This window comes from Esox lucius, chromosome 24 (genome assembly GCF_011004845.1).
Source record: "Esox lucius isolate fEsoLuc1 chromosome 24, fEsoLuc1.pri, whole genome shotgun sequence".
Lineage (NCBI taxonomy): Eukaryota > Metazoa > Chordata > Actinopteri > Esociformes > Esocidae > Esox > Esox lucius.
This window is the reverse complement of record NC_047592.1, coordinates 24,727,205-24,753,196: the sequence shown is the minus strand read 5'-3', so window position 1 is coordinate 24,753,196 and position 25,992 is coordinate 24,727,205. Positions and strand designations below refer to the sequence as shown.

Genomic DNA, 25,992 nt, shown 5'->3' with positions numbered 1-25,992 from the left:
ACAACACTGTCATTATTCACCCTTCAGCTTGAGATGCTAAAAGTACATAACGTTCCCAAAATCCTTGGGTTTTGTGAACACCCCATGTGGAATATAACCCCGAGTCAAGAGTGAAACGAGGAAAAATGGGAATCCTCCAACCAGGACTTTAGAAAAACAGGGCATCTTGGCCAAGTTAACAAAAGGTTGCAACACTGAACAACTCAAAATCTATCTTTTCTTTCCAAACATACCCACCACCTACATCAAACCTTTATCCAACCATATTATTATCACATTGTCAAAGTTAAGAATCAGGTTTAACTTCACTGTCCTCCGCAATAAAAAAGTTGTTGGCTGAGCGGAGATCACACAATGTTCTAGAATGTTTGAATGTTCTAAATTAGAGTGTTCAAGCTGGGTTCCAATGTAAATACACTCCGGGGTTGAAGTAAACATGTACTGCTCTGTCGTGGTGTGTGTGTGTGTGTGTGTGCGTGTGTGTCTTCAGTCAGCGGAACACAAAATAAAACAGTTAAATTGCCTTCTCCATATCTTCTTCGCAGGTTTTCACGACTCCAGTGGCAGAAGTCCTCAGCAAACCTCCTTAGCAAATGTTCACACAGTGTTTCCTGAGTATAAAGTGATTGTTCTTAGGCATAAACGTTTGGTTATTGAGGTTAGGCTTAAGTTTAAATGTATTTCTTGGTAAAGGTTAGGTCTTAGGTCCCCACGCAGTAAGACAAACGTGTGTGTGTGTAAGTGGTATAATCCCATGTCAAGCAGTGGCAGCTGGTCCTGCTGTTCTATTGCCTGCACATCTGTAAAACTACTGACTTTAGCCAGGGCTAGCATGTGGAAGCACTCAACACACAAACACACCAGGCAAACACTGTACACTGAGCTGGTTGGAGGGGTGCTAGGTCTTAATGGCTTAATATGAAATATTGAATGTGAATCATCCCCTTCCAAAAACAGTGGGTGGTATCTTCGTTTGGAAACATCAGTTTCCCATAGCTGGGATTCAACCCACCTGAATTACACAAGAACCAATGCGTACACATGCACTTCTGTCCAACACACTTTGGTGAGTTAGAAATCCTCTAAGTGCGTTCTGGATCTTTCCAACGTAGAATTTCTGAAGTAAGGAGAGCCACTACAAAAGAGTATTCTCCAATGCCATTGTCAACCATGAGACTATAACCAAACACGTTTCAACACGCCTCCCACCTCCGTCCTCTGTCAGACACGTCACAGCTCGACACGGTGGGCCCCAGGCAACCAAAAACGAAAAGGTGCAATCACGGCTGCTGAATCTGGAATTCCAATTCCAAATGGGACCCTATGCCTTTCATAGTGCACTACTTTTGTCAAGATGCAAAGGCAGTGCCCTCTAACGGGACAGGTGGCATTTGGGATGTTATCCTACAATGCGTACTATACCACGAGGGGTAAAGCGAGGAAAGTGAGGCGGCTCTGTCAACTGAATACGTCGAACCACAAGGTCCATTCTCTGACATTCGGGTGACGTTAGAATTTAGCCTTTAATCGCTATGCACCTTGACACATGTTCAGAACTGCACGTGGCATAGTGGTGCTGTTAGCGGTGATGATAATCTCTGCGTGAATACCGTCTCAAGCTAAACCAACAAACCCCAAAGTCAGCCAAAAAACAACACAGAAAACGTGACATTTTTGGCTAATTTACGACTGTTCAATCCAAGCTGCGGAGGTGCGTCAGAAATTCCCCACGTCAACATGTTTGGACCGAAAACCAAACATAACAGCTATAAGGTAAATAAAAGGCGGTCCAATTATGGCGTGAAACATTAACATCAAGGAGTATAATACAAATATACTAAACTGCTGCTAAATATTTACCCCTGTGATTTTACACTAGACACAACAAACAAACCAAATCTGGACAGCTGAGAAGAAACCTTGCTGCTGATTCTATAGGTTTCCTCATCCTAACCACGTATCTCAAATCAGATGAGTAAGAACAACCATCGTTTTTTGACTGGGTCGATAAAACCTAATCAGATCTTTGATCAGTGGTTTGAAAATAGTTGCCACTTCCACCCACATTTCTACTGGCAATCATACAAATGAGGAGGGATTCTATTTACACTGAACCAAATTATAAACGCAACACTTTTGTTTTTGTCCCTCATGAGCTGGTCCTAATGTATACATTTCAGATGACTCGGAATACAAAAATATAGATATGAAAAATGTCAGAGTTCTTCCATTTCAACTCATTTCAACATAGGGAGAACACTACATGTTGTATTCATATAGTTGTTCAGTGTAGTTTATTTGAAGCTTTTACATTGAACAAAATTATAGGCCTTTCTCACAAAAGGCCTATTTCTCTCAAATATTGTTCACAAATCTGTATAAATCTGTGTTAGTGAGCATTTTTTCCTTTGCTGAGATCCACCTCACAGGTTTGGCATTTCAAGATGCTGATTAAACAGCATGATTATTGCACAGACGTGCCTTAGGTTGGCTACAATAAAAGGCCACTCTAAAATGTGCAGTTCCATTACACAGCACAATGCTACAGAGGTTTTGAGGGAGCGTGCAATTGGCATGCTGACTGCAGGAATGTCCACCAGAGCTGTTGCCCATTAATTTAATGTTAATTTTTCTTCCCTAAGCTGTCTCCAAAGGCGTTTCAGAGAATTTGGCAGTACATCCAACTGGTCTCACAACTGCAGACCATGTGTAACCACACCAGCCCAGGACCTACACATCCAGCATCTTCACCCGGACAGCTGCTGATACAATAGGTTTGCATAACCAAATAATTTCTGCACAATCTGTCAGAAACCGTCTCAGGGAAGCTCATCTAAATGCTAGTCGTCCATCACTGCAGTTCGTCGTCGTAACCGACTTGAGTGGGCCAATATACAGCAACCTCGCACAGCCATTGAAGAGGAGTGGACAAACATTCCACAGGCCACAATCAACAACCTGATCAACTCTATGCGAAGGAGATGTGTTGCACTGCGTTAGGCAAATGGTGGTCACACCAGATACTGACTGGTTTTTGGACCCCCCAATACAGTGAAACTGCACATTTTAAAGTGGCCTTTTATTGTGGCCAGACTAAGGCACACCTGTGCAATAATCATGCTGTCTAATCAGCATCTTGATATGCCACACCTGTGAGGAGGATGGATTATCTCTGCAAAGGAGAAGTGCTCACTAACACAGATTTAGACAGATTTGTGAACAATATTTGAGAGAAATAGGCCTTTTGTGTACATAGAGAAAGTCTTAGATCTTTGAGTTCAGCCCATGATAAATGGGGGCAAAAACAAAAGTGTTGCGTTCATAATTTTTTTCAGTGTAAACGCTTCAAATAAACTACACTGAACTATATGAATACAACATGTAGTGTTCTCCCTATGTTTCATGAGCTGAAATGGAAGACCTCTGAAATATTTCTTATCTATATGTTTGTATTCTGAGTCATGTGAAATGTATACATTAGGACCTTCTAGGCCAGTGGTGGACAAACCTATTATTTATCACAGTCAATTTGTGGGCAAGAAAAGGTCAGTTATTAGAACAGGATTTACAGGATCATAATAATCTCCACATAATTTCCACGTTTAGGAGTGGATTGGAGATTTTTTTCCCCACCCCCACTCAAAACAAATATCTTAAACTCAAACCTGCCGTTTAAATCAGCTTGTGCTGGCCTGAGATTTCCCAGTTCTGTTCTAGGCCTACCTTGTACTTGGAAGTAGAGATGGGGCTGAGCTGAAATGCAGTCCCACATCCTTGTCACAGGAGGGCGGTCAAGAGCAACACTCCTCTGTACAGGGTTATGTGTGTGCGCTTCTGTGAAGGGGGCAGACCTGCCTTCTCTCATTTTCTCTTCCTCTTTTTATGCTATAGTCTCTATACATCTGATTTTCTTTTGCTCTCTCCCTTGCCTTCATTCTCTCATTACCTCTCCTTTCTTTCCATACCTCTCTCTACCACTACCTTTCACACTTTCTCTGTCTCTCTACCTAGGTCAATATCTCTGGTGCTCTGTGGTTGAATCATTCTGTATTATGACATGTTGTTACTTGCAGCTGAGATGCCTTCCAGGCTAAACACAAACATACAGGTACCTCTGTAAACTGATATTGGTTAAATATAGGCTAAACACAAACTTACAGACATCCTTTGTAAACTGATATATGCTAAACACATACAGCCCCCTCTGTAAATTGATATAGGCTCAACACAAACACAAAGGCACCTCTCTAAATCTCTAAGAAAAGAAAATTCGGAGAGACTACATAGGGATTGGCAAAGCATAGTGGACAAAAAGTTTGAGTCACTTTCTTCAATGGAAAAATAAGGTGAGTTCTGAGTCTTTTTCTCTATCTATCTATCTATCTATCTATCTATCTATCTATCTATCTATCTATCTATCTATCTACCTACCTATCTACCTATCTATCTACAAATCTACCTATCTATCTATCTATCTATCTATCTATCTATCTATCTATCTATCTACCTATCTACCTGTCTATCTACCTATCTATCTATCTATCTTTATTTGTATCTATCACTTTCTACTGCTCTCTCTCTCTCACACTATTGCTCTCTCTCATGTAGAGATATTTTGTTTTGATATCTAAAGGAGGCATGGTTGCATAAAAAAGAGGAAGCACTGAAAAGGAATGCCATTCGGTGGCATTGAGGCACACCCCCACACACACCCACCTCACCACTGTAGCAGTATTTGAAAGAGGCCCTGCGGAGCTCACAGAGAGACACTCAACAGAAGTCATTGTAAAATGACACTCACACACACACACACCAAATTATTTAATTCACTATATAAAAAGAGATATTAAGGGATACTTCAGAGATCAGACACAAACAAGAACGTAATCATTTAATCCAATGAACAAACATGGAAAAAACTAGGCAAACCTAGTTCTGCTGGCCCATGTGTAGCAGTGAGCCAGGGAGGTGAAAGCTATTTATGGGCCAAAACCATGATTGAAGTGGGAAGTTGTCAAATTGGTTCCTGTAGATGATGTGTGTGATATCAGCATGGCTCAATCTCAAATTGAATACTATCCATACAGTATTGTATGTCTGATGAAGGTTAATATGTCCCAAACCATAGTAAGTTGAGAATAGTATGTCCAAAGTGCCTGGATGGTCTACTATTTCTGGTGGATTTTTAAAGTATGCATCTGTGCATGCTTTTTGGGGGTAATATAGACCACAGCCCCTTGAACATTATAAGAGGACGTGTTTGCAATGATTCTGTCGTCTTTTTACTTGACAAAGATCTCATTTATTGTCACCTATATTGATAGTTATGCCATGAATGTCATTCAAGTATGAAAGAAAGATGAACGTTGTTGTGCCATGAAATGTAGCGCGCTAGCTAGGTTAACATGATTTGCAATTTTAGGTGCAATCCATTAGGTGCAGATGTCAACGGTATCTAGCTAGCTGTAGCAGCTACCTTTAATCAAGCAAGGTCAGCTTTGGCAATGTAAAGTTCGTCTTCAGTTTCGCTAGAATGGGCCCAACTCTTATGACCATTCCAAGGTAATACGATAGTAGCACTACTGGCTTATATGTAAGCTATTCAATGGGCCACTGGGGGGAAGTAAACCTTTCATAAAAAATATGAATACATAAAACGTAAGTCAATTTAACACATTGCTTAATGGTGCTCCTGCAAAATATTCAAACTTGGCAAGATTTTAATGCGTGACAAAATGATCTAGTGTTGAGACACAATATAATGGCGCGGTACTATATTCCAATACCTGCATACAGGCTTACTATATACTAAACAGTACGTACTTCACCATCACCTGCATACTTGCAGTATGCGGTTCTTAGTATGCGAACTGAGACTGATCCGATACCCAGTCTACTGGGTGGCAGTCTGCTTCTCTATGTAACATGGGGTACTGGGTCAGAGATATTTGCTCTTTTTGGCCAGCTCCACTTAAGCGGTCTGGCAATTAAGCTACATCGAGAAACACCTCAAAGACCTAACAGAAACCTACAGATATACATACATACAAACATACATACAGACACATACACAGTACACACACAAACACTAACACATGTACTCGCCCACATAAAGACACAAACAGATGCACCATATTTACAACGCACAGGTATCCACAGTGAACCCTAAAAACACACACACACACCACATCTCGGTCTTAGTAAGTATTTCTGCCATACTGTTTCTTAATCGCATAACTGCATAAAAACATCTGACTTGACAATCAGCAGGAACTCCAGCGTAACGCCAGCGGTTGGTCACAGATTAACTTAATCTGGCTAATGTTGGTGATGAGATGACACATTTCCTACCCATGCCTTTCTGTCCACACACTTTTTTGAAAGAGCCAACATCAGCCCACCTTTTACTTTCCCATGAGCACATCGGGGAAAGCCTGTTTCCTGACTGTGATTGTAGAAACAGATGGAGGGATAGAGAGAGGGATGGAGGGAGGGACAAAACATGCAAAACCCCAAGTAATGCACATGGAAAACCAAATTAGGACTTCACCCTCAGATTTTCCAAACAGCCAGAAAAGTGCTGTCAAATATACAGAAAAAAGTTAAAGAAAAAGCCTTCAAAGCAGGCTGGTTTTTGGTCTCTGCTCAAAAATCCAAAGAGACTTTACTGAGCCTGAGGAGAGTAACACTGTTAGACTCAACCACACTGGAAAGAGTCAACAGAAAACAACAAATTAGAATGCTACCTTGTCCTGAACCAAGAGGACACAGTGGCAGAATATCTGACTACTGTTATTGACCCAACATGAAGAAATTAAGATAGTGTATCAGGTACCCACAAAATAGGTGGAAGCAGAGCTGCACTTACTAACCTGTCAAATGTATACAACACATTGTAACACATTAGAGACACACATGAAAACAAACATGCAGCTAGATTTGTGATGCATTGCCATTAGAATAGCGAAGCCAGTGGAGCGACAACACAGTAAAACATTTACAATAAACAACATTGATAGAATTAACAATATTCAAATCATAATTAGTTTTTTCTTACTATTTGTACTATTTTAACAACTGAATTGCAATTATGCTTAGGAATCCTTTATGGGTGTAGAGTTTATTTCTCCTTACATTTAAAATGTATATACACTTCTCAAAGAATGTAGGGAACACATAACCATCACAGTATATCCCCAGTCACTTAAACTTGGGGGATATCAATCTGTCCAGTTAGGAAGCATAAGCGGTTGTGAATCAGTGTCACCTGTTTGGGTGCTACTTCAATGAAAGTGACCGTACGTCATGAGGGCCGGAGGTCCTGTAGTAGGACCTGTGCTCGCAGCCCTGAACCGTGCAGCTCCATTGGCGTGAACATTATGCCTGCAACATCATCCAGCATGACCGCTTTGGAGGTGGGTCAGTGATGGTCTGGGGAGGCATATCCTTGGAGTCGTACAGACCTCCACGTGCCAACGGTACCCTGACTGCTGTTAGGTACCGGGATGAAATCCTCAGACCCAGTGGGCCCTGGCCTCATGTGGCCAGAGTGTTTAGGCAGTTCCTGGATGATGAAGGCATTGATGCCATTGACTGGCCCTGACGTTCCCCAGGCCTGAATCCAAATGAGAACCTCTGGGACGTTATGTATCAGTGCATCTGACGCAGCCAAGTAGCGTCACAGACTGTCCAGGAGCTCACTGATGCCCTGATCCAGGTCTGGGAGGAGATCACCCAGGACACCATCCTCCGTCTCATCAGGAGCATGCCCAGACGTTGTCTGGAATGCATACAGGCACATGGAGGCCGTACACACTACTGAGTCACATTCTCAGTTGCCATGATTAAATTCACATAAGTTGGAACAGCCTGTGATTTCAATTGTTTCCTTTGATTTTCGGTGTGAGTTTGAAACCAGCCCTCAATTGTTTGGTGATTTTGGTTTCCATTGACCATTGTTACGTCATTTTATTCTCAACGAATTACACAATGTACAGTCAAGATTTTGATCTTTAATGTATTTAGTTAATTGAGACCCGATCTGTGATTTAAGTGTTCCCTTCATTTATTTTGAGCCGTGTATATTATTACATTTCAGACTGTCGACTTTCTATGACCATGTAAACCAGTGGCGAGGTGGGGAGGTGACACTAGACACTGTCTTCGTATGCAATCTGTGTTGGGCTCAGTGATAGCACAGCACACTCACCTCTGTTTGTCTGGCTGCTGTTCTTGTTTACGTCTGGCTGGCTACGTCACAATACCTGCACCCGTGAAAACAACTGACAGAACTTTTGGTGTGTGCTGACAAAAACGTGGTCAGACTAATCAAACATCATACAGGACTTGAATAACTTAGCTCCTCTAGTGCAAAACTGTCCAGAAATGTGTGTCTGTGTGTGCGTGTGCATTCAGGTGTGTGTGTGTGTGTGTGTGCGCATGTGAAGAGCTTGCGATAAGAATTCACCATTTAACAAATGGCGCAAACTTTATTATGATATATTTTATTGAAACGATTATAAAATACACTTGTATGTGTTTATTTACACACCTGTGTGTATATCAAGGATTTAGCCAGTGTATCTCTGTCTTATACTGGTCTGTATCAGGCAGAGTCACAAACTCCACAGCATTTGCTATGTACTGTAGGGTAGGGTGAGTTGCGCTCTAATCAAAAGAAGGGCTCTTCCTAGTGATACCACTTGGGACTGTCCCAGACAGGTCTGCGGTCACAGTGTCTCCCATGTGAGATTACAGATAGCGGAGGTAGGAAGGGAGGGAGGGGCAGACATTCAGATCAAGGTCACCCCCCCACCACCACCACCACACACATCCAGAAGAAGGAATACAAAGCAATAAAAGTCCTCTGTCCACATGAGCGAAGGTGGAACATGTGGTCTCACTCTCTTTCTGCCTCCGCTATCTGCCTCCGCTATCTGCCTCCGCTATCTGCCTCCGCTATCCTAATTTCCCAGGGAAACAAAACAGCAGCCATTCAGAAACAGCTAGCAATTTAATGTTCAAATCTTAATTAAACAACAGCCAATCAGAAATGCCAAACAATCATTCTCATTAACTGTTCCAACGGAAAACAAGCTGCCACTAATCAAGGGGTAAAAGCAGAAGGATTAACTTTAAATGGAAATAAGTTAAAAACCTTTGAAAGTTAGTGAGAGCCCTGTGCCTGATTGTATTGCAGTCATGTCAACAAAGCCACTTGTACTGAATAGTGTTTTAATGTGCGTCTGGATGCTGGACGCTAAGTTGCTTTCAAATGACCCCCAAGGGCACCTCAACGGCCCCTCTTTCCAAAATGTTGCTTTCAGCGGCCCCCGTTCTCCTCTGAACCCCTCCTGGGCGGTGGTACTGCCCCCGTTGAGAAACACAGACATAGTCGGTCCTCTCAAGCCAGGTCTGCCTGTGGCGGCCTCTCTCAATAGCATGGCCATGCTGACTTTCGTACATAGTCACATTTTTTATTTTTATTTGGGTTCTGATATAGTAATCAGGTATTCTGTTTACTCTCTGTTTAGGACAAGGTAGCATTCACATTTTTTTGTTGATTCCTTCTGTATTGTCAAATAGATTTATTTGTTTTCCTCCTAATTTGGTTGGAACTGACTGCATTGCCCCAGCCAATTTCTGTTTCTCTCTCTCTCTCTCTGTCTGTCTGTCTCTCTGTCCCTTCACTTTTCCAGACCTTGATTGCACAAGCTGCTACATTCCACTGTGTCTGTGGGAGATAGTCAAGCCAGGTAAGGCTGGCACCCAGCTGGTGTGTGTTTGGCAGCGGTATCTTCCTTCTTTGCTGACAAGGGAGCCAACTAAAGCTTTCAAACATGTTTTCTGACACATTGAGTAAACAGAAGATAATGTGTCCATATTAGATTTTTTTGATTTACAGCCAACCCCCAAAAGGTACCAGTCAAATCTACACTGACAGTACAAATGTTGCCTAACTGAAATAATATTGTTTTTTTTTTTCTTTTCAGACAATGATGTAAAATGGCTATCAATCTTCTCATGACGTTTTAAGATAAACCAGCCATTCTTTTTAAGCTCAAAGGAGAAAGACTACGACTTTGATTTGGGAAAGGCATTGACCAGAGCCCAGAGATACCATGGAGCTCATGTTATTGTGTTCTTGTGTGTATGAGCACACATGTTGTGGGTGGTACAATTATTATTATTTTTTTTATTCACTTAAACTAGTCTCTGGCCTTATTTTAATCCAGAAAAGGACAGCTCTTAATCCTAAACAAAAGGGTATTTAAATGCAGGTCAGAAGACACACCAATGACCTGGGTTCAAACAGATTAATGGCTCCATTACCGCTACACTACAGCCATCAGCATCAGTCATTGAGAAAACAATTCTCTTGAAATCAACGAAGGCCGCTAGACCTCCTGTTATGCATTCAGTGGCCGCTACCAAACTTAAGAATCACCACAGTTTGACCCAATTTTACTTGAATTGAAATAATGAGAAAGTTGATGGATGTAGTGCAGGGAAAATGTATGTGAATGCCTTTTACGCATTTACCCACATTTTCATTTTGTTTTCCCACATTTTTGTCGTGTTCCCAGCCTTGTTCAATGCTAAGAATGCTAATATAATTTACCTAATTATTAATCTTGACAGCCTCTTTGCGAAAGTTTGGAATCATGGGTACATTTTGCTGGTCCTGTTCGACTGCGCACACTTGCAGTTGCCTTGTAAGCAGTATCCAACAGCAAAATCCAACTGCGTGCACACAACAAACTGACGTTAATCAAACTACATAGCCCAAACCAGTGTTGCCATGTCCGCAGATAAAATAGTCTACTTTTAAAACAATGTTGCAGGTAAAAATTGATTGGTCGCAGTAGGCAGGTTTTTGGCTTCTTGCCCAAAACTGAAATGCAGCTGTCCCATTTAACTATTTAATAGAGTAGATTAAAAAAACTATAATAAATAAAATGTTCATTTTTTAATAGAGTAGATTAAAAAAAACATAATAAATAAAATGTTCATTTTTAATACTTTGTCAACAATCCTTTGCAGGCACTGACTACTTGTAGTCTGGAACGCATGAATGTCACCAAATACCGGTGAAATCCTTTCTGATGCTTTGCCAGGCCTTTACTGCAGATGTCTTCAATTGTTGTTTGTTCGTGGGTCTTTCTGCCTTAAGTTTTGTCTTCAGCAAGTGGAATGCATGCTCGCTCGGGTTGAGTTCAGGTGATTGACTTGGCCATTAAAGATTATTCCACTACTTGGCCTTAAAAAAAATCCTGGGTTGCTTTAACAGTATGTTTTGGGTCATTGTCCATCTGTAAAGTGAAGCGCCATCCAATCAGTTTTGCTGAATCTGAACAGACAATATATCCCTATACACTTCAGAATTCATCCAGTTGCTTCTGTCACATCATCAATAAACACTAGTGACCCAGTGCCATTGGAAGCCATGTATGGACAAGCCATCACACTGCCTCCACCATGTTTTACAGATGATGTGGTATGTATCGGATAATGAGCCGTTCCAAGCCTTCTACATCATTTTTCTTCCCATCATTCTGGTACAGTTTGATCTTAGTTTCCTCTGTCCAAAGAATGCTGATCCAGAACTGGGCTGGCGTTTTTAGTTTTATAGATGTTTTTTGACAATGTCTAATCTGGCCTTTCTATTCTTGAGGCTTATGAATGGTTTGCACCTTGTGGTGAACCCTCTGTATTTGCTCTTGTGAAGTCTTCTCTTTATGGTAGACTTGGATAATGATATGCCTACCTCCTGGAGAGTGTTCTTCACTTGGCTGGATGTTGTGAAAGTGGTTATTCTTTAACATGGAAAGGATCCTAAGATCATTCACCACTGCTGTCTTCCATGGATGTCCAGGCCTTTTTGTGTTGTAGAGCTCACCAGTGCGTTCTTTTTTCTCAGAATGTACCAAACTGTTGATTTGGCCACTCCTAATGTTCCTGCTATCTCTCTGATTTATGTTTTTTTTCCAGCTTAAGGATGACCCGTTTCACTTGCATTGAGAGCTCCTTTGACCTCATGTTGTGGGTTCACAGCAACTGCTTCCAAATGCGAATGCCACACCTGGAATCAACTCCAGACCTTTTACCTGCTTAATTGATGAAGACATAATGAAGGAATAGCCTGCACTGAAACTGCACTTTAAGCCCATGTTCATTATTTAACTGTAACTTGAATATATTTTAGTAAACAGCCAAAATAACAAAACTAGTGTCAGTGTCCAATTATTCCCGGACCTAACTGCATAATACATAATCCTAAAAGATTTCTAGGCCACTATTAATTCTCCTAATTGTAGTCTAGATAGCTAAAAGACTTTAAATGCTCTGAGCCGTTAGTAGTTGCTAATAAAACACTGCTCAAAAAAATGACAAGGAGAGCTGGACAGGGCTGTAGAAGGGCATCAACCCAGCAGCAGGACCGGTATCTTCTCCTTTGTGCAACAGGAGCATTGCAAGAGCCCTATTGCAAGAGCCCTACAAAATGACCTCCAATGGGCTACTGGTGTACATGTTTCTGACCAAACTGTCAGAAACAGACTGCTATCCCTGCATTTTAGAATTGCCATATGTAATGCACTTGCATTAATAGCACTCCTATACATTCCACTTGTATATACAGCTCTGGAAAAAATTAAGAGACCACTCCTAGTTTTTCTTAAATAAGCAATTCTACTTGTATGGCAGCCATTCCATTCCAGTGTCTGTTAAATCCCAACACAGGCACACCAAATTTTACTTAATGAGGTACTGATTAGGTGATTACCTGAACCAAAAATAATTTAATGAGGAAAAGTATAAAAACCACTGCGGTGGTCATCACTATCCTCTTGCAATAGGACCAGCTGGATGTCAAAAACAGCACAAGTCATACCTCAAAGGTAATTTGAATAAAACATTAAAAAATTCAGCATGACAAAAGAGTTGAAAAGAAAAGCTTTGAGTGAGGAAAAGAATGGTTCAATTCTGGCTTTACTGGCAGAGGAATACAGTGAGCGTCAGGTTGCTTCCATCCTGAAAATTTCAAAGACGGTGATTCATCAGAACAAGGTCAAGCAAAAGACATTGGGGACAACAAAGCTCCAGACTGGCAGTTGGCGAAAACGACTGTCCACTGACCGAGATGAACGTCATCTCATTCGAATGTCACTCAACAGTTGTGGGATGACATCAAGTCACCCTACAAAAATAATGGCAAACAGCAGCTGTGGTGAAGTGCACGGAAAGGGGCAGGGCTGAAGTTGTGCAAATATAGAAAAAAGCCCTTCATTAGAGAGAATGAAAGAAGAGCCAGGCTGAAGTTTACAAAAGACCATAAGGATTGGACCGTAGAGGAATGGAGTAAGTTCATCTTCTCTGACGAGTCAGATTTTCAGCTTTGCCCAACACCTGGTCATCTAATGGTTTAGCGGGAGACCTGGAAAGCCTACAAGCCACAGTGTCTCACACCCACTGTGAAATTTGGTGGAGAATCGGTGATGATCTGGGGATGCTTCAGCAAGGCTAGAATCTGGCAGAATTTTCTTTGTGAAGGACACATAAATCAAGCCAAGTACAAGGTTATCCTGGAAGAACACCTGCTTCCTTCTGCTCTGTTCCCCAACTCTGAGAATTGTTTTTCCCAGCAGGACAATGTTCCATGCCACACAGCCAGGTCAATCAAGGTGTGGATGGAAGACCACCAGATCAAGACGTCATGGCCAGCCCAATCTCCAGACCTGAACCCCATTGAAAACCTCTGGAATTTGAACAAAAGGAAGATGGATGGTCACAAACCATCAAACAAAGCAGAGCTACTTGAATTTTTGTGCCAGGAGCGGCATAAAGTCACCCAACAGCAACGTGACAGACTGGTGGAGAGTATGTCAAGACGCATGAAAGCTATGATTAAAAATCAGGGTTATTCCACCAAATATTGATTTCTGAACTCTTCCTAAGTTAAAACATTAGTATTTTATTGTTGAAAAATGAATATAAATTTGTTTTCTTGCATTATTTGAGGTCCTCAGAGATGAGTGCAAGTTCACACTGTGCACATGTGACAGACGTGAACGAGTCTGGAGACACTGTGGTGAATGTTAGGCTGCCTGCAAAATCATCCAGCATGACCAGTTTGGCAGTGGGTCAGTGATGGTCTGAGGAGGCATAACCTTGGAGGGTTGCACAGACCTCCATGTACTAGCCAACGGTACCCTGACTGCAGTTAGATATCGGGATGAAATCCTCAGACCCATCGTCAGACCTTATGCTGATGCAGTGGGCCCTGGGTTCCAGCTGGTGCAAGACAAAGAGGCCTTCTGGCCAGAGTGTGCAGGCAGTTCCTGGATGACAAAGGCATTGGTGCCATTGACTGGCCCTCACGTTCCCCAGACCTGAATCCAACTGAGAACCTTTGGGATGTTATGTATCAGTGCATCCGACACCGCCAAACAGACTGTCCAGGAGCTCATTGGTACTGGGAGGAGATCCCCCAGGACACCCATCCTCCATCTCATCAGGAGCATGCCCAGATGTTGTCGGGAGTGCATTACAGGCATCCAGGGGCCATACACACTATAGAGTCACATTATGAGTTGCCATGATGAAATTCACATGAAATTCACAGGTAAGTCGGAACTAGCTGTGATGTTGATTGTTTACTTTGATTTTCGGTGTGAATTTGAATCCAGCACTCTATAGGTTGGTGATTTTGGTTTCCTTTGACCGTTGTTACGTCGTAATGTTCTCAACAAATTACACATTGTACAGTGAAGACTTTGATCTTTAATATACACTCACCTAAAGGATTATTAGGAACACCATACTAATACTGTGTTTGACCCCCTTTCGCCTTCAGAACTGCCTTAATTCTACGTGGCATTGATTCAACAAGGTGCTGAAAGCATTCTTTAGAAATGTTGGCCCATATTGATAGGATAGCATCTTGCAGTTGATGGAGATTTGTGGGATGCACATCCAGGGCACGAAGCTCCCGTTGCACCACATCCCAAAGATGCTCTATTGGGTTGAGATCTGGTGACTGTGGGTGCCATTTCAGTACAGTGAACTCATTGTCACCAATTTGAAATGATTCGAGCTTTGTGACATGGTGCATTATCCTGCTGGAAGTAGCCATCAGAGGATGGGTACATGGTGGTCATAAAGTGATGGACATAGTCAGAAACAATGCTCAGGTAGGCTGTGGCATTTAAACGATGCCCAATTGGCACTAAGGGGCCTAAAGTGTGCCAAGAAAACATCCCCCACACCATTACACCACCACCACCAGCCTACACAGTGGTAACAAGGCATGATGGATCCATGTTCTCATTCTGTTTACGCCAAATTCTGACTCTACCATCTGAATGTCTCAACAGAAATCAAGACTCATCAGTCCAGGCAACATTCTCCCAGTCTTCAACTGTCCAATTTTGGTGAGCTTGTGCAAATTGTAGCCTCTTTTTCCTATTTGTAGTGGAGATGAGTGGTACCCGGTGGGGTCTTCTGCTGTTGTAGCCCATCCGCCTCAAGGTTGTGCGTGTTGTGGCTTCACAAATGCTTTGCTGCATACCTCGGTTGTAATGAGTGGTTATTTCAGTCAAAGTTGCTCTTCTATCAGCTTGAATCAGTCGGCCCATTCTCCTCTGACCTCTAGCATCAACAAGGCATTGTCGCCCACAGGACTGCCGCATACTGGATGTTTTTCCCTTTTCACACCATTCTTTGTAAACCCTAGAAATGGTTGTGCGTGAAAATCCCAGTAACTGAGCAGATTGTGAAATACTCAGACCGGCCCGTCTGGCACCAACAACCATGCCACGCTCAAAATTGCTTAAATCACCTTTCTTTCCCATTCTGACATTCAGTTGGGAGTTCAGGACATTGTCTTGACCAGGACCACACCCCTAAATGCATTGAAGCAACTGCCATGTGATTGGTTGATTAGATAATTGCATTAATGAGAAATTTAACAGGTGTTCCTAATAATCCTTTAGGTGAGTGTATTACTGTCATCGAAACCCGATGTGTGATTTAAGTGCTGCCTTAATTCTTTGGAGTGTATGTTATCTATTCAGTGAAATACAAAACAATAGTTCTAATGCCAATATAAAAAATTTTATTTTCACTTTATATCTACTGTATATCTGCACTAGTCCACTTTAGCAGTTTACAATACACATTTCCAGTGCAGCTCATATGAGATGAACATGAATGTGATTAAAGAGATCACGTATTTCAATATGAAATGACACCAGGCCTTCCCTATTAATAGATTTACAATCAAATGATACAGTTAAAAAGGATATTTCATCTTAACACCCGGAGAATCGACCTAACAACTTCTCTCTAATCACCCGGAGAAGTTCATAGTTTACCCACCATTTTAGTAGAATGTCACATTGACTGGATGAGGATGGCAACACAGTGTAGTAGAACTGGAGTGTATGATAGTATTAAAAAAGGAAAACGTTCATGTTTGTCGTAGAGGTGAAAGTGTTTTGGCAACTTTACTTTGTGAATTCTCCAGGGTGAGGTGATCACAGACAAGTATGTATTGGTCTACTGGATGGTTGTGCTGCTCCACAAGTCTTGTCGACCTTCGTCAATTACCTATAATTGGAAGGTTTGCTCTCAAAGTCATAACTGATATCTTGTTCGCCTAGCTTTAGGGTGAAAATGCCCAGTTCATCCAACAGCAACCTCAATGTTTCGATTCTGTTAGGGTAATGCTGGTTCCCATATTCCTGAGAAAAATATATGAGTGTCACGGAACAGCATGGAGAACAAACTAAATATAATGCCTAATGAGGGAACAGGACACAGGTGAGTGGAAAACACAGGTGAAACCAATGAACAAAGGGACGCCAAACAGAACATGGGAACAGATGTACCAGAACAGAAATACACAGAACATAGAAATATAATGACCGACATGGCACAGGCCGTGACCATCCATTACAAGGAGAGACATGAGAGAGACGGAGAGAAAGTGAGTGACTGAGGGGCAAAGAGAACAAATTAAAGATAGTAACGAGAGTCATCCTTGTCCTGATATCAAACAGTGTGGCTGCGAATGAGCCACTCCCTCCCAATCACACCTCCTTCGGATGGGGAGTAACTATGACAACAGTGGTTACTGCGCAAAATTCAATATGCTTCCTTTCAATCCAACTTATGCTCAAGTCCCAAAATGAGCTCGGTTTAATGGCGTCAGCGGGTTTAGTGAAAACTTAAGAGTTAGTTGACTCAGAGTTGATGGAAACTCTGGGTTTACGGTTTCAAAGAGCCAGTTCAGCGTTTCTTTGAATCAGTTACTATGGCAACATACTCCATGAAGCTAACCTGCTGGCCAGCAGGTTTTATTCAACTAACCCTGAGTTTGTCCTACTCTTTAACTGAAACCTGTCATCTGAATGTGTCAGACAGGGAGTGTCCTTTTCTCGAACAGCCAATTGATATTAAAACACAAATACTCAGCAGAAATCTCAGTCGGGAGAGAGTTATCAGACCCTGGATGTTTTATCATTCCCTAATGATTATCTGTTTGAGCATTACCGTTTTTCTGCATATTCATCTGAACAATATTCTCAGCCCTCATATCGTTCCTACACATCATTGACATCATTGACATTATTTCAGAACAAATTCTATGTGTTGCAGTTTTCTGTATAACATCAGTGACACTGAGCATATGTCCAAGGCAACTGTCTCTGTCGGGCTGTCAGAGATGTGACTCTGGCACTGAAACGTTTTCGGTACACTTGCAGTGTTCCCAAGTCACAGACCCACAAGAATTCCACAGATTTGCAGGTATCAATCTAAGCACTAATCAGTAATATTTTAGGGGTTCCAGGGGTGATTGGCTGCATAGATGGCACTCATACTCTCCTATCACAGCTCTTTTAGTAAATTAAGGAGATTATGTGAACAGGAAGTCTTTTCACAGCATTAATGTGCAGATAGGCCAACAAATAATTTTACTTTTTTTGATAATTCTACTTTTTTTACTTACTATTTAAATATATGGTGAATTTTTGCCACTGAAAGGTGTTTGTTCTGTCTTGCATTTAATGCAGTCCACTGTTTTTTGTCCTAGCGGCCTCTGCTGGCCGATAATATTTTGGTTCTTCGTGCACTTCAACACACCAAACCAGGAAGTGTTAGTTTTAGTCACAATTTTGCCTCACGTAAAATACTCACTTCATATCTAAAGCCATCCATTGTTCTTGTGCCTAGCGTAGCACTGCCTGTGAGTATTTAGATGCATCTTAAGTTCATCTTACAATAAAAAGTAATATTGTGTGTAGATCTTGTTTTAGTTAAGCATAATTATTCTGTGTTATGTAGATACCAGCCCATCTGAAGCTGTTGTTTAGCATTTAACATCATATTTTGATGGTGGTGTATTTACTTGCCGTAAAAACAATACATTTGGGTATGATTACTATTGCCATGATAATTCAAATTCTGATTTGTATGTTAAGGACAGATGTATTTTGACTGCATTCGGTATTGTTTATTTTACAGTTTCACTCCTTCATAATTTTTACATTTTATGAGTCTTCAATAAACTTGGAGCTAGAAGGCTAAATCCTGACTCTAGTGTCATCAGTGATGGGAGTTTGGCTGGCTGTCTAATTTCAGATAAGATACAACCAAAGGAGGACAGAACAGTGTTTAATTAGGTAGGGGAGACTAAACAACATCACAATTGCTTGTACTGATATTATACGTTTCATGTTTGAAGTAAAAAAATATATTTAATCTTTAGTTGCTGCCAAGTATGTTTTGTGCTTGTTGGGTTGCACCTGCATAAACAGATGACTTCACTTGGTCCAGGCAAGTGAACTCGGCAGTGAAAACTGCCCAAAAGCAACTATACTTACTCAAGAATCAATCAATCAATCAAATGTATTTATAAAGCCCTTTTTACATCAGCAGATGTCACAAAGTGCTTTTACAAAACACCTGGCCTTAAAGCCCAAGGATCAAACAACAGTAGTGTTGAATTTCAGTGGCAAGGAAAAACTCCCTAAGAATGCCAACATTTAGGAAGAAACCTAGAGAGGACCCAGGCCCAGAGGAGTGACCAGTCCTCTTCTGGGTGTGCCAGATGAACATATTAAGATTACAATTGCAATAATTAATAAATGTGTGTGGGCTGAGTCTAGAGTCTATCTAAACTTAGTCCAGGTCAGAAGCATGACCATATGGACAAGGACAGGGACAACACAGGGGAGGGAGGAGGTGTCAGCACAGTGTCAACTGAAATCATCAGGTATCGTCTTGATGTGCAACACAACCAGGAGGACTCTGGACAGGGAAAGCAATGGGTCCCCCAAGCCAGGTACTCTGCAGATGTGGGCCAGGACCAGTTCAAAACGGGAGGAGACTAGGAAAATTCAGAAAATGCATTTCTCAAATCAACAAGGATTTATAGTGGAGAAGGAGAACTGACCCTACTCCCCCAGCACAATAGTATAGCAGCGTAAGACCTTGGGACTGAGATGGGGGGTCCGGCGACACTGTGGCCCTACCTGGGGGAGGCCTCGGACAGGCCCCAACAAGCAGGAAATCAATCCACCCACATTGCCAAGCATCAGCCAAAGAGACACCCACCAACCGCAACCCCCCTGAATGAGGGCCAAGTATTGCCAGCAGAGTACAGCCCAATTGCCCATGTGCGAAACAGACAGACAAGAACAAGCCAGTGACTCCGCCCCCGAGAGGCATTGGAGGGAGGGCATCTCAAGAAATCTGGCATTTCTGTAAACTCTCACCAACTTCTACAGGTGCACCATTGAGAGCATCCTCTCAGGCTGCATTACTGCCTGGTACAGCAGCTGCTCAGCTGTGGATCGCAAGTCCCTGTGGTGAAGTGTGCAGAACGCGTCATCGGCTGCCATCTCACCTCCGTGCAAGGCATCTACTATACACAATGCCTTAAGAAAGCATTGAACATCAAAGACTGCAGCCACCCAGGCTATGGTCTGTTCATACCGCTGCTGCTGTCTGGAAGACACTACTGGAGCATCGGGGCATGCACTTCCAGACTCACAGTTTTTTCCCTCAGGCCATAAGACTCCTCAACCAGCAACACTGATCTATGATCATATTGACCACACATGAACATTCCAAATGCTCTGATGTCTTTCAATGTACATTTAATGTACATTAGAATATTATTTTGTATTCATAGGCATATTACACTCATATTATATTTATAATATTCAATACCTCTACCCATATTGTTCATATTTCCCATCCTACTCTCTTTAAAATTGTTACTAGTTTAAATAGTTATTTATATTGCTATATGTTTGCTATTACACCCACAAACACATTATATAAATGTTGAATGAGTGGAACATTCGAGATGTAACTTTCTTTCAGTTAATACTCACACATTGTCTCGGGTAGCAAGTTTCTGCCTTGCTAGCTCATGTTATTTTGCTGTTGCTACTGTTTTGCTTTTTTCTTGAATATCTTTTCATATTCTACAAGTGCATTCATTAATATATCTAACTCCACTTGGGGGAAGTACGGGGTCCGAGACCTTTTTTCATGTTGCCATGATGCATCACGTTCTCTGCGTTCCATTGATGAGGGCTTTTTATCTCCTCGTGCACGTACTTTACTCAGGGTTAACTTAACTCAGAGTTGACTGAACTAATTGTTACCACCTGTTCAGAAACCGTCAACTCCTCGTTTGACAGGTCAGAGTGAGTCAACCCAGAGTTGAGGTTTCACCTCAGTATGTTAACCCTGCTCTCTGAAATAACCCCCAATATCCAAAACACACGGCAGATCAAGTTGTTTCATCACCATACATCGTCACAGACATCTATCCCAAACAAATGACCCACAGCTCATAAGAACCATCCATTAAGAATCCAGATCCTAAGTTAAGAATTAGTCAATGGCCTTTCAAACTTGTCAATGACCCTATTAGTGATACGCAGTTATTGAATAATTTATTTTTAAATTACGTGTAGCCATCAACCTCGCAGCCATTAAACAAAAAAAAAACTTCAATCTCATTCTGTTAAAGCTGCAAATATACCTAATGTAGTTTAAATGCATTAATAAATACAAAAAATGGTATGCCTAGTTATATAAATGTACCTAAAACATGTCAGCAATAGCTCACCCAATTCCCAATTCTCAAGGAGAGACTTCTAGTTTAAGTTTATTGACCAATGGCTGTAAGCAGGGCGGCGGCCAGGAATCCGGCCACGCCACGGGCCCTGTGAATCACCTCCACCTTTCCCCTCGTTGGCAGCGACCCTGGCAGCAGGTAATAAGGTGCTCTGGTTGTTAATGATTCAAATGAATGAAATATATGTTTAAAGAACTGTGCTTTTGACTGAATCACTGAAAGATCTGTAAAGTCAGTAAAAAGAGTTGCACTTCCAATCACTAAACTTTATTGGTCATGTGGAAGAACACAAGTTATATACTAAAAAGTATTATAATAGCTAAATCAACATAAGAAAAATCTTATGTAAAATATATATATAATGTTCACAACAAGTTTGTTGCCATAAAAATGATTAGGCTTGACCTGCTGTGGAGCTTCCTGATTGGGCAACTGGCACAATCAGTCTCCGACACACTGTGGTTGGAGTCTGAAGCATCTTACACACGACCTCCTACCCTCACCTGTCTTCCTTACACTAAATGAGTATATACTATAACCCTTCCCAGGCCAAAGATTTTTTATATCTGTATTGTTCCTGTCACCATCTTTCTTTAAACTGCTCTTTGTCCATCCATTGAAACGGCATTTGAAAGAGAGCGCCGTGGAGGTGTGTGCATTCCGAGGTCGCTTCCCTGTGTGGCTGCTCGTGAAAGGGATGGTATGGAGCCACTCCCTTCCCCCGACCTCCAAGCAGGTGAGACAAAGATGCAAAAGTGGGAAGGAACATGGTTTGGAAAAGAATGAGCGGTGGTGAAAGGAATGAAGGAGGGAGAAGAAAAGACAGGAAGGGAGAGAGGGATTGAGAAATAAGACTTGTTTCACCTCTCTGCCGTACGAACACTGTTTGGGGTGAGTGCATGCCTCCCTTAGGGGGATGTTATGGCTAAACACACTCACCCGTGGAGATTGTAACCATGATGAAACTGTAACAGACAGAAAAAAGACAGAGAGAGCAAAGGGAGGGGAGAGAGAGAGAGAGAGAGAGAGAGACAGACAGACAGGGAGGGAGGGAGGGAGGGAGGGAGGAGAGAAAATGGAGAGGGAGAGCTGAGAGACAGACAGAGAGCAGAGAGAGGGGAGAGGGAGAGCAGAGGGAGGAGAGAGAGGGAGAGCACAGAGGGAGGAGAGAGAGGGAGAGCACAGAGGGAGGAGAGAGAGAGAGGGAGAGCACAGAGGGAGGAGAGAGAGAGAGGGAGAGCACAGAGGGAGGAGAGAGAGAGAGGGAGAGCAGAGGGAGGAGAGAGAGAGAGAGAGAGGGAGGATCTCCACACTCCAGCCTGCTACCATAACTCCACCTGTGATGCTGCGACCCGGGTCACCTTAAAGGTTTGTGTGTAATTCCGCCTCTGTATTCACAACCCTGTCACAACCCTGTCACAACCCTGTCACAACCCTGTCACAACCCTGTTGAAGGAATGGAGGGATGGAAGTGCGCTCGAGTTTGACACGGTGTACATTACAACAGAAAACCACAGATGGCCATCGACACACACATATAAGAACAAAACCGCAGCATGTAAAGAAATCTGTTAATACTGGAGAATATAATAAATGATAACTAACTACAACGCCTTACAACAGAAGTTATATGCATTGTTAAAACATATTTAAGAGGAAAAGGTCATGTTGCCGCCATTAAAAGAGAGACAGGGAGCAAGTGAGCGAGACAGAATGCAAGAGAGTAAGAGAACGAGCGAAAAAGAGGGAGGGTGGAGTGTAGCTGTACTAATCCAATTTCCAGAATTCCATAGCAGATTCAGTCACCATGCGGAGAATACATTCCAGGTCAGATAAGCAGTACAAGCAACCACCAGAGGGCCCCACTGAGACAGATTCCCAGATGGGATCTGAGAAGGATGAGCAGGAATAGGAACACAGAAAAGCCAGCGGGAATGACTTTGAAAAGCAAGATTGAGAGAGACAAAGAGATCGAATCCCCTAAAAACAAGGGACCGTTGCAACTCTGTTGGTTGAAGCTGACCAAAACCATCTCCTCTCAACACTTGAGCAAGGCATTTAGCCTTAATCTACCCAGAAGTCGCTATGGATAAGCGTGTCTGCTTATTGACTACCATGTTAATGTGGGTCATAGAAGAGAGAACACAAGATGAACAATGTTTTTATTTGGGCAGAGTGGGCTGGTTGCTGTGAGACCTGTTCAGTTCTGATAGCGAGGAGATAAGGAGTCTCTCTCTCCACCACGTCTCTCTCATGCACTTCCATGAGACACGTGATTCTGCATACTCACCCAAAGACACAACAATCACAGACTGTACTCCTGGAACTCTTTATCGCACAAGGTGACCAAAACTGTCCCTCCCTTTTCCAGTCCCAGGCCACTTTACCAGTCTTAACCAAGGTTAACATAAATGCATCATTCAGTCCAAAGCAAAGCGGTTCACCCCCCCCCCACTCCCATTGCAGAAGTCAAATCTCTCTTGGACCTTGTGTGCAAACAGAGGAATATCCCTTTTTGCATCTCCTCATTCCATGTCTTCCCTTTCATCATCACCCCCCCCCCCCACACACACACACACACACACACCCACATTCCAGGGGGACAGTTTAACTCTCCTATTAACCAATTGGAGGGCGGGAAAGAGTCCATCATTCCATCCACCTCTGTTTGGAACTCCCTGACAACAAAAACCCTGGGGAAATGGAAGGGCCCCCGGACATCACGCAATCCCTTTCAGGTCAGATTTGACCTAGATCAACCTAACCTTGGTACAGACCCTGCTGTAATTAGGTGATGTCACATTTTTTGCACTGGTTATTATTACTCGAGTCAGTGCTACAGCCTTACAGGTTGCTGCCTTCGTTCTGCCTCCGGCTCTGATAGCAAGCCACACCTTGGTATCTTGGCATCCTGAAAAGACTGGTTCATTCTCTGCAAGAGTACAGCGCTTGTTGTGTCTGACTCTGAGAGAGAGAACCAGCTGAATGGAACAAAAATGTAAACTAGTACAACATCTTACACTGGCCAATCGGTGTGACAATAACAAACGGCCAACTCCAGACAGGAATTTTGACATCAAGACTTTGATTCTCTGTGTGCCTCTGTTAAGTACAATTATAAATCACATAAAGGCCTAAAGTAAAAAGTAAACAAAGGTCAGTGCATAGCCTAATAACAGGGAAATAATAGTGCATAATGTCTGTTAATTATGTAAGAACTTAACAATACACGCATAAATATTAATGATTGGTGACTACACAAAAATGGGTTTGGATTCACCCCTGATTAATTACTAATCAATTGTAGAAACATTTACTCCTCATTTTTCACTTTTGCAAAACATGTTTGTTTAATAAATACTAAATGCATTCATTGCTTCTCAGTAATGTTTGGGGCAAAACCTTTACATTTAGTTTAACGTTTAGACACCATGTTTACTGATGCGGCCGGCTCAATTGGCAGTGACAGCGGATTATATTCACTCTCACTTTTCAACAAGCAATGTAAAATACTATCTCTCAACTTCAAGTGCAGCTATGCCAATTAACCATTAAAATGGCACATAAAAGTTGTCAAAAAAACAGGCTACATGGCTTCATAATCTCAATACGCGCCTTGTGACATTACATTGTTTTGTTAGATGTTTTCTTTGTAAATAATTGAACAGAATTAGGAAAAGCCATGGTTCGAAAAGTCGGCATGGTTCGAAAAGTCAAGCCGCGCAGAACAGACATCTAAAAAAGATTTGATGCGCACGACCTAAAGCCGGGCCCGGGTGCCGGGCAAGTATTATACAGAACTGTGAACAACTACAAAGCGAACTTGGGCAAATGCTTCCTTCCTACGATGGACCGTGTTCGCAACTATGCAACATAGCGCAAGCCTATAATAACGTAGGCTATAATAACGCACGTAACATCTGCGTAATATTAAATAAGTATAATAACTCAGGCAATAAACGGTAAAACACTATTTGGAAACAGAAGGTTAAAACGTTAGACTTATTAAACCAAAGTAGAAAAGGAACACTTGTGAAAAAATATCCATTCTATTTATAAGTTCGCCAGCAAGACGAGAGAGAGTTTGGGAGTAGGATACTATGGTGCACGTAAAGCGAAGTGCTTTAACTGTGTTATCAGGTTCTATGTCGTCAGAAACACATCTTTGAGTGTGTAAAGTAATTGTAGGCTGACTACTCACCGCTGATTCTGCCTCTTGGACTGCGATACACAGGGTTACGAGCACCAACCCTGCCGCGAGCCTTTTCAAGTTTTTATTCATTTTCAGAAAAAAATCCGCCACAACTTAACATTGATAAATTCTACTAAAAAACACATGAGAGAATTGTCATATTCTCCTGCTTTCACGGCTATGAAACAGAATCGTTTTCAGAACAGAGTAGGCTTGCCCCAACTCCTTTGCGTCCAGTCGTGGGACCGTTCCTTTCTGCAAACCCCTAACTTTTTCTCTATCGACTTGCGAACCTGCTCCTGCCGGATCTACTTCTACTGCGCATGCCCCTGACAGGTCTTTTGTGCAATAACGCAGAACTTCAAAATAAACAAAAACATATGTTTTTCATCTTCTGTTAACATCTATACCTAATAAGGTAACTAGTTGTAAATCGTATGTAATTTTTTCATTGGCAAATTACCTTTTATAAGCCACATGCATTTCTGAGGCGGATGGATACACCTATCGATGTAGAGCAATTTATTTGTTGCCTCAGGTTACAAGAAAACGTTTTGACATAAAACCTTTATTTTACGTTTCATTGTCGTCCCAACGTGTAGCATTCCAATACCATGTTGATAAGCCGTAATACTCGTCACGT

General features: G+C 42.0%; 1 protein-coding gene across 2 annotated transcripts in view; it reads right to left on the bottom strand.

The window, feature by feature from the left end:
- The window catches only part of col4a5 (collagen, type IV, alpha 5 (Alport syndrome)), an 89,342-nt gene extending 63,718 nt beyond the window's left edge, over positions 1 to 25,624 (bottom strand). For both annotated transcript variants that reach the window (XM_020044242.3, XM_013132550.4), the window contains exon 1: positions 25,359 to 25,624. In XM_020044242.3, coding sequence (XP_019899801.2) covers positions 25,359 to 25,439 — 81 coding nt within the window. In that variant the 5' untranslated portion in view covers positions 25,440 to 25,624. The remainder of the gene's footprint in view (positions 1 to 25,358) is intronic.
- Positions 25,625 to 25,992: the final 368 nt, after the last annotated feature.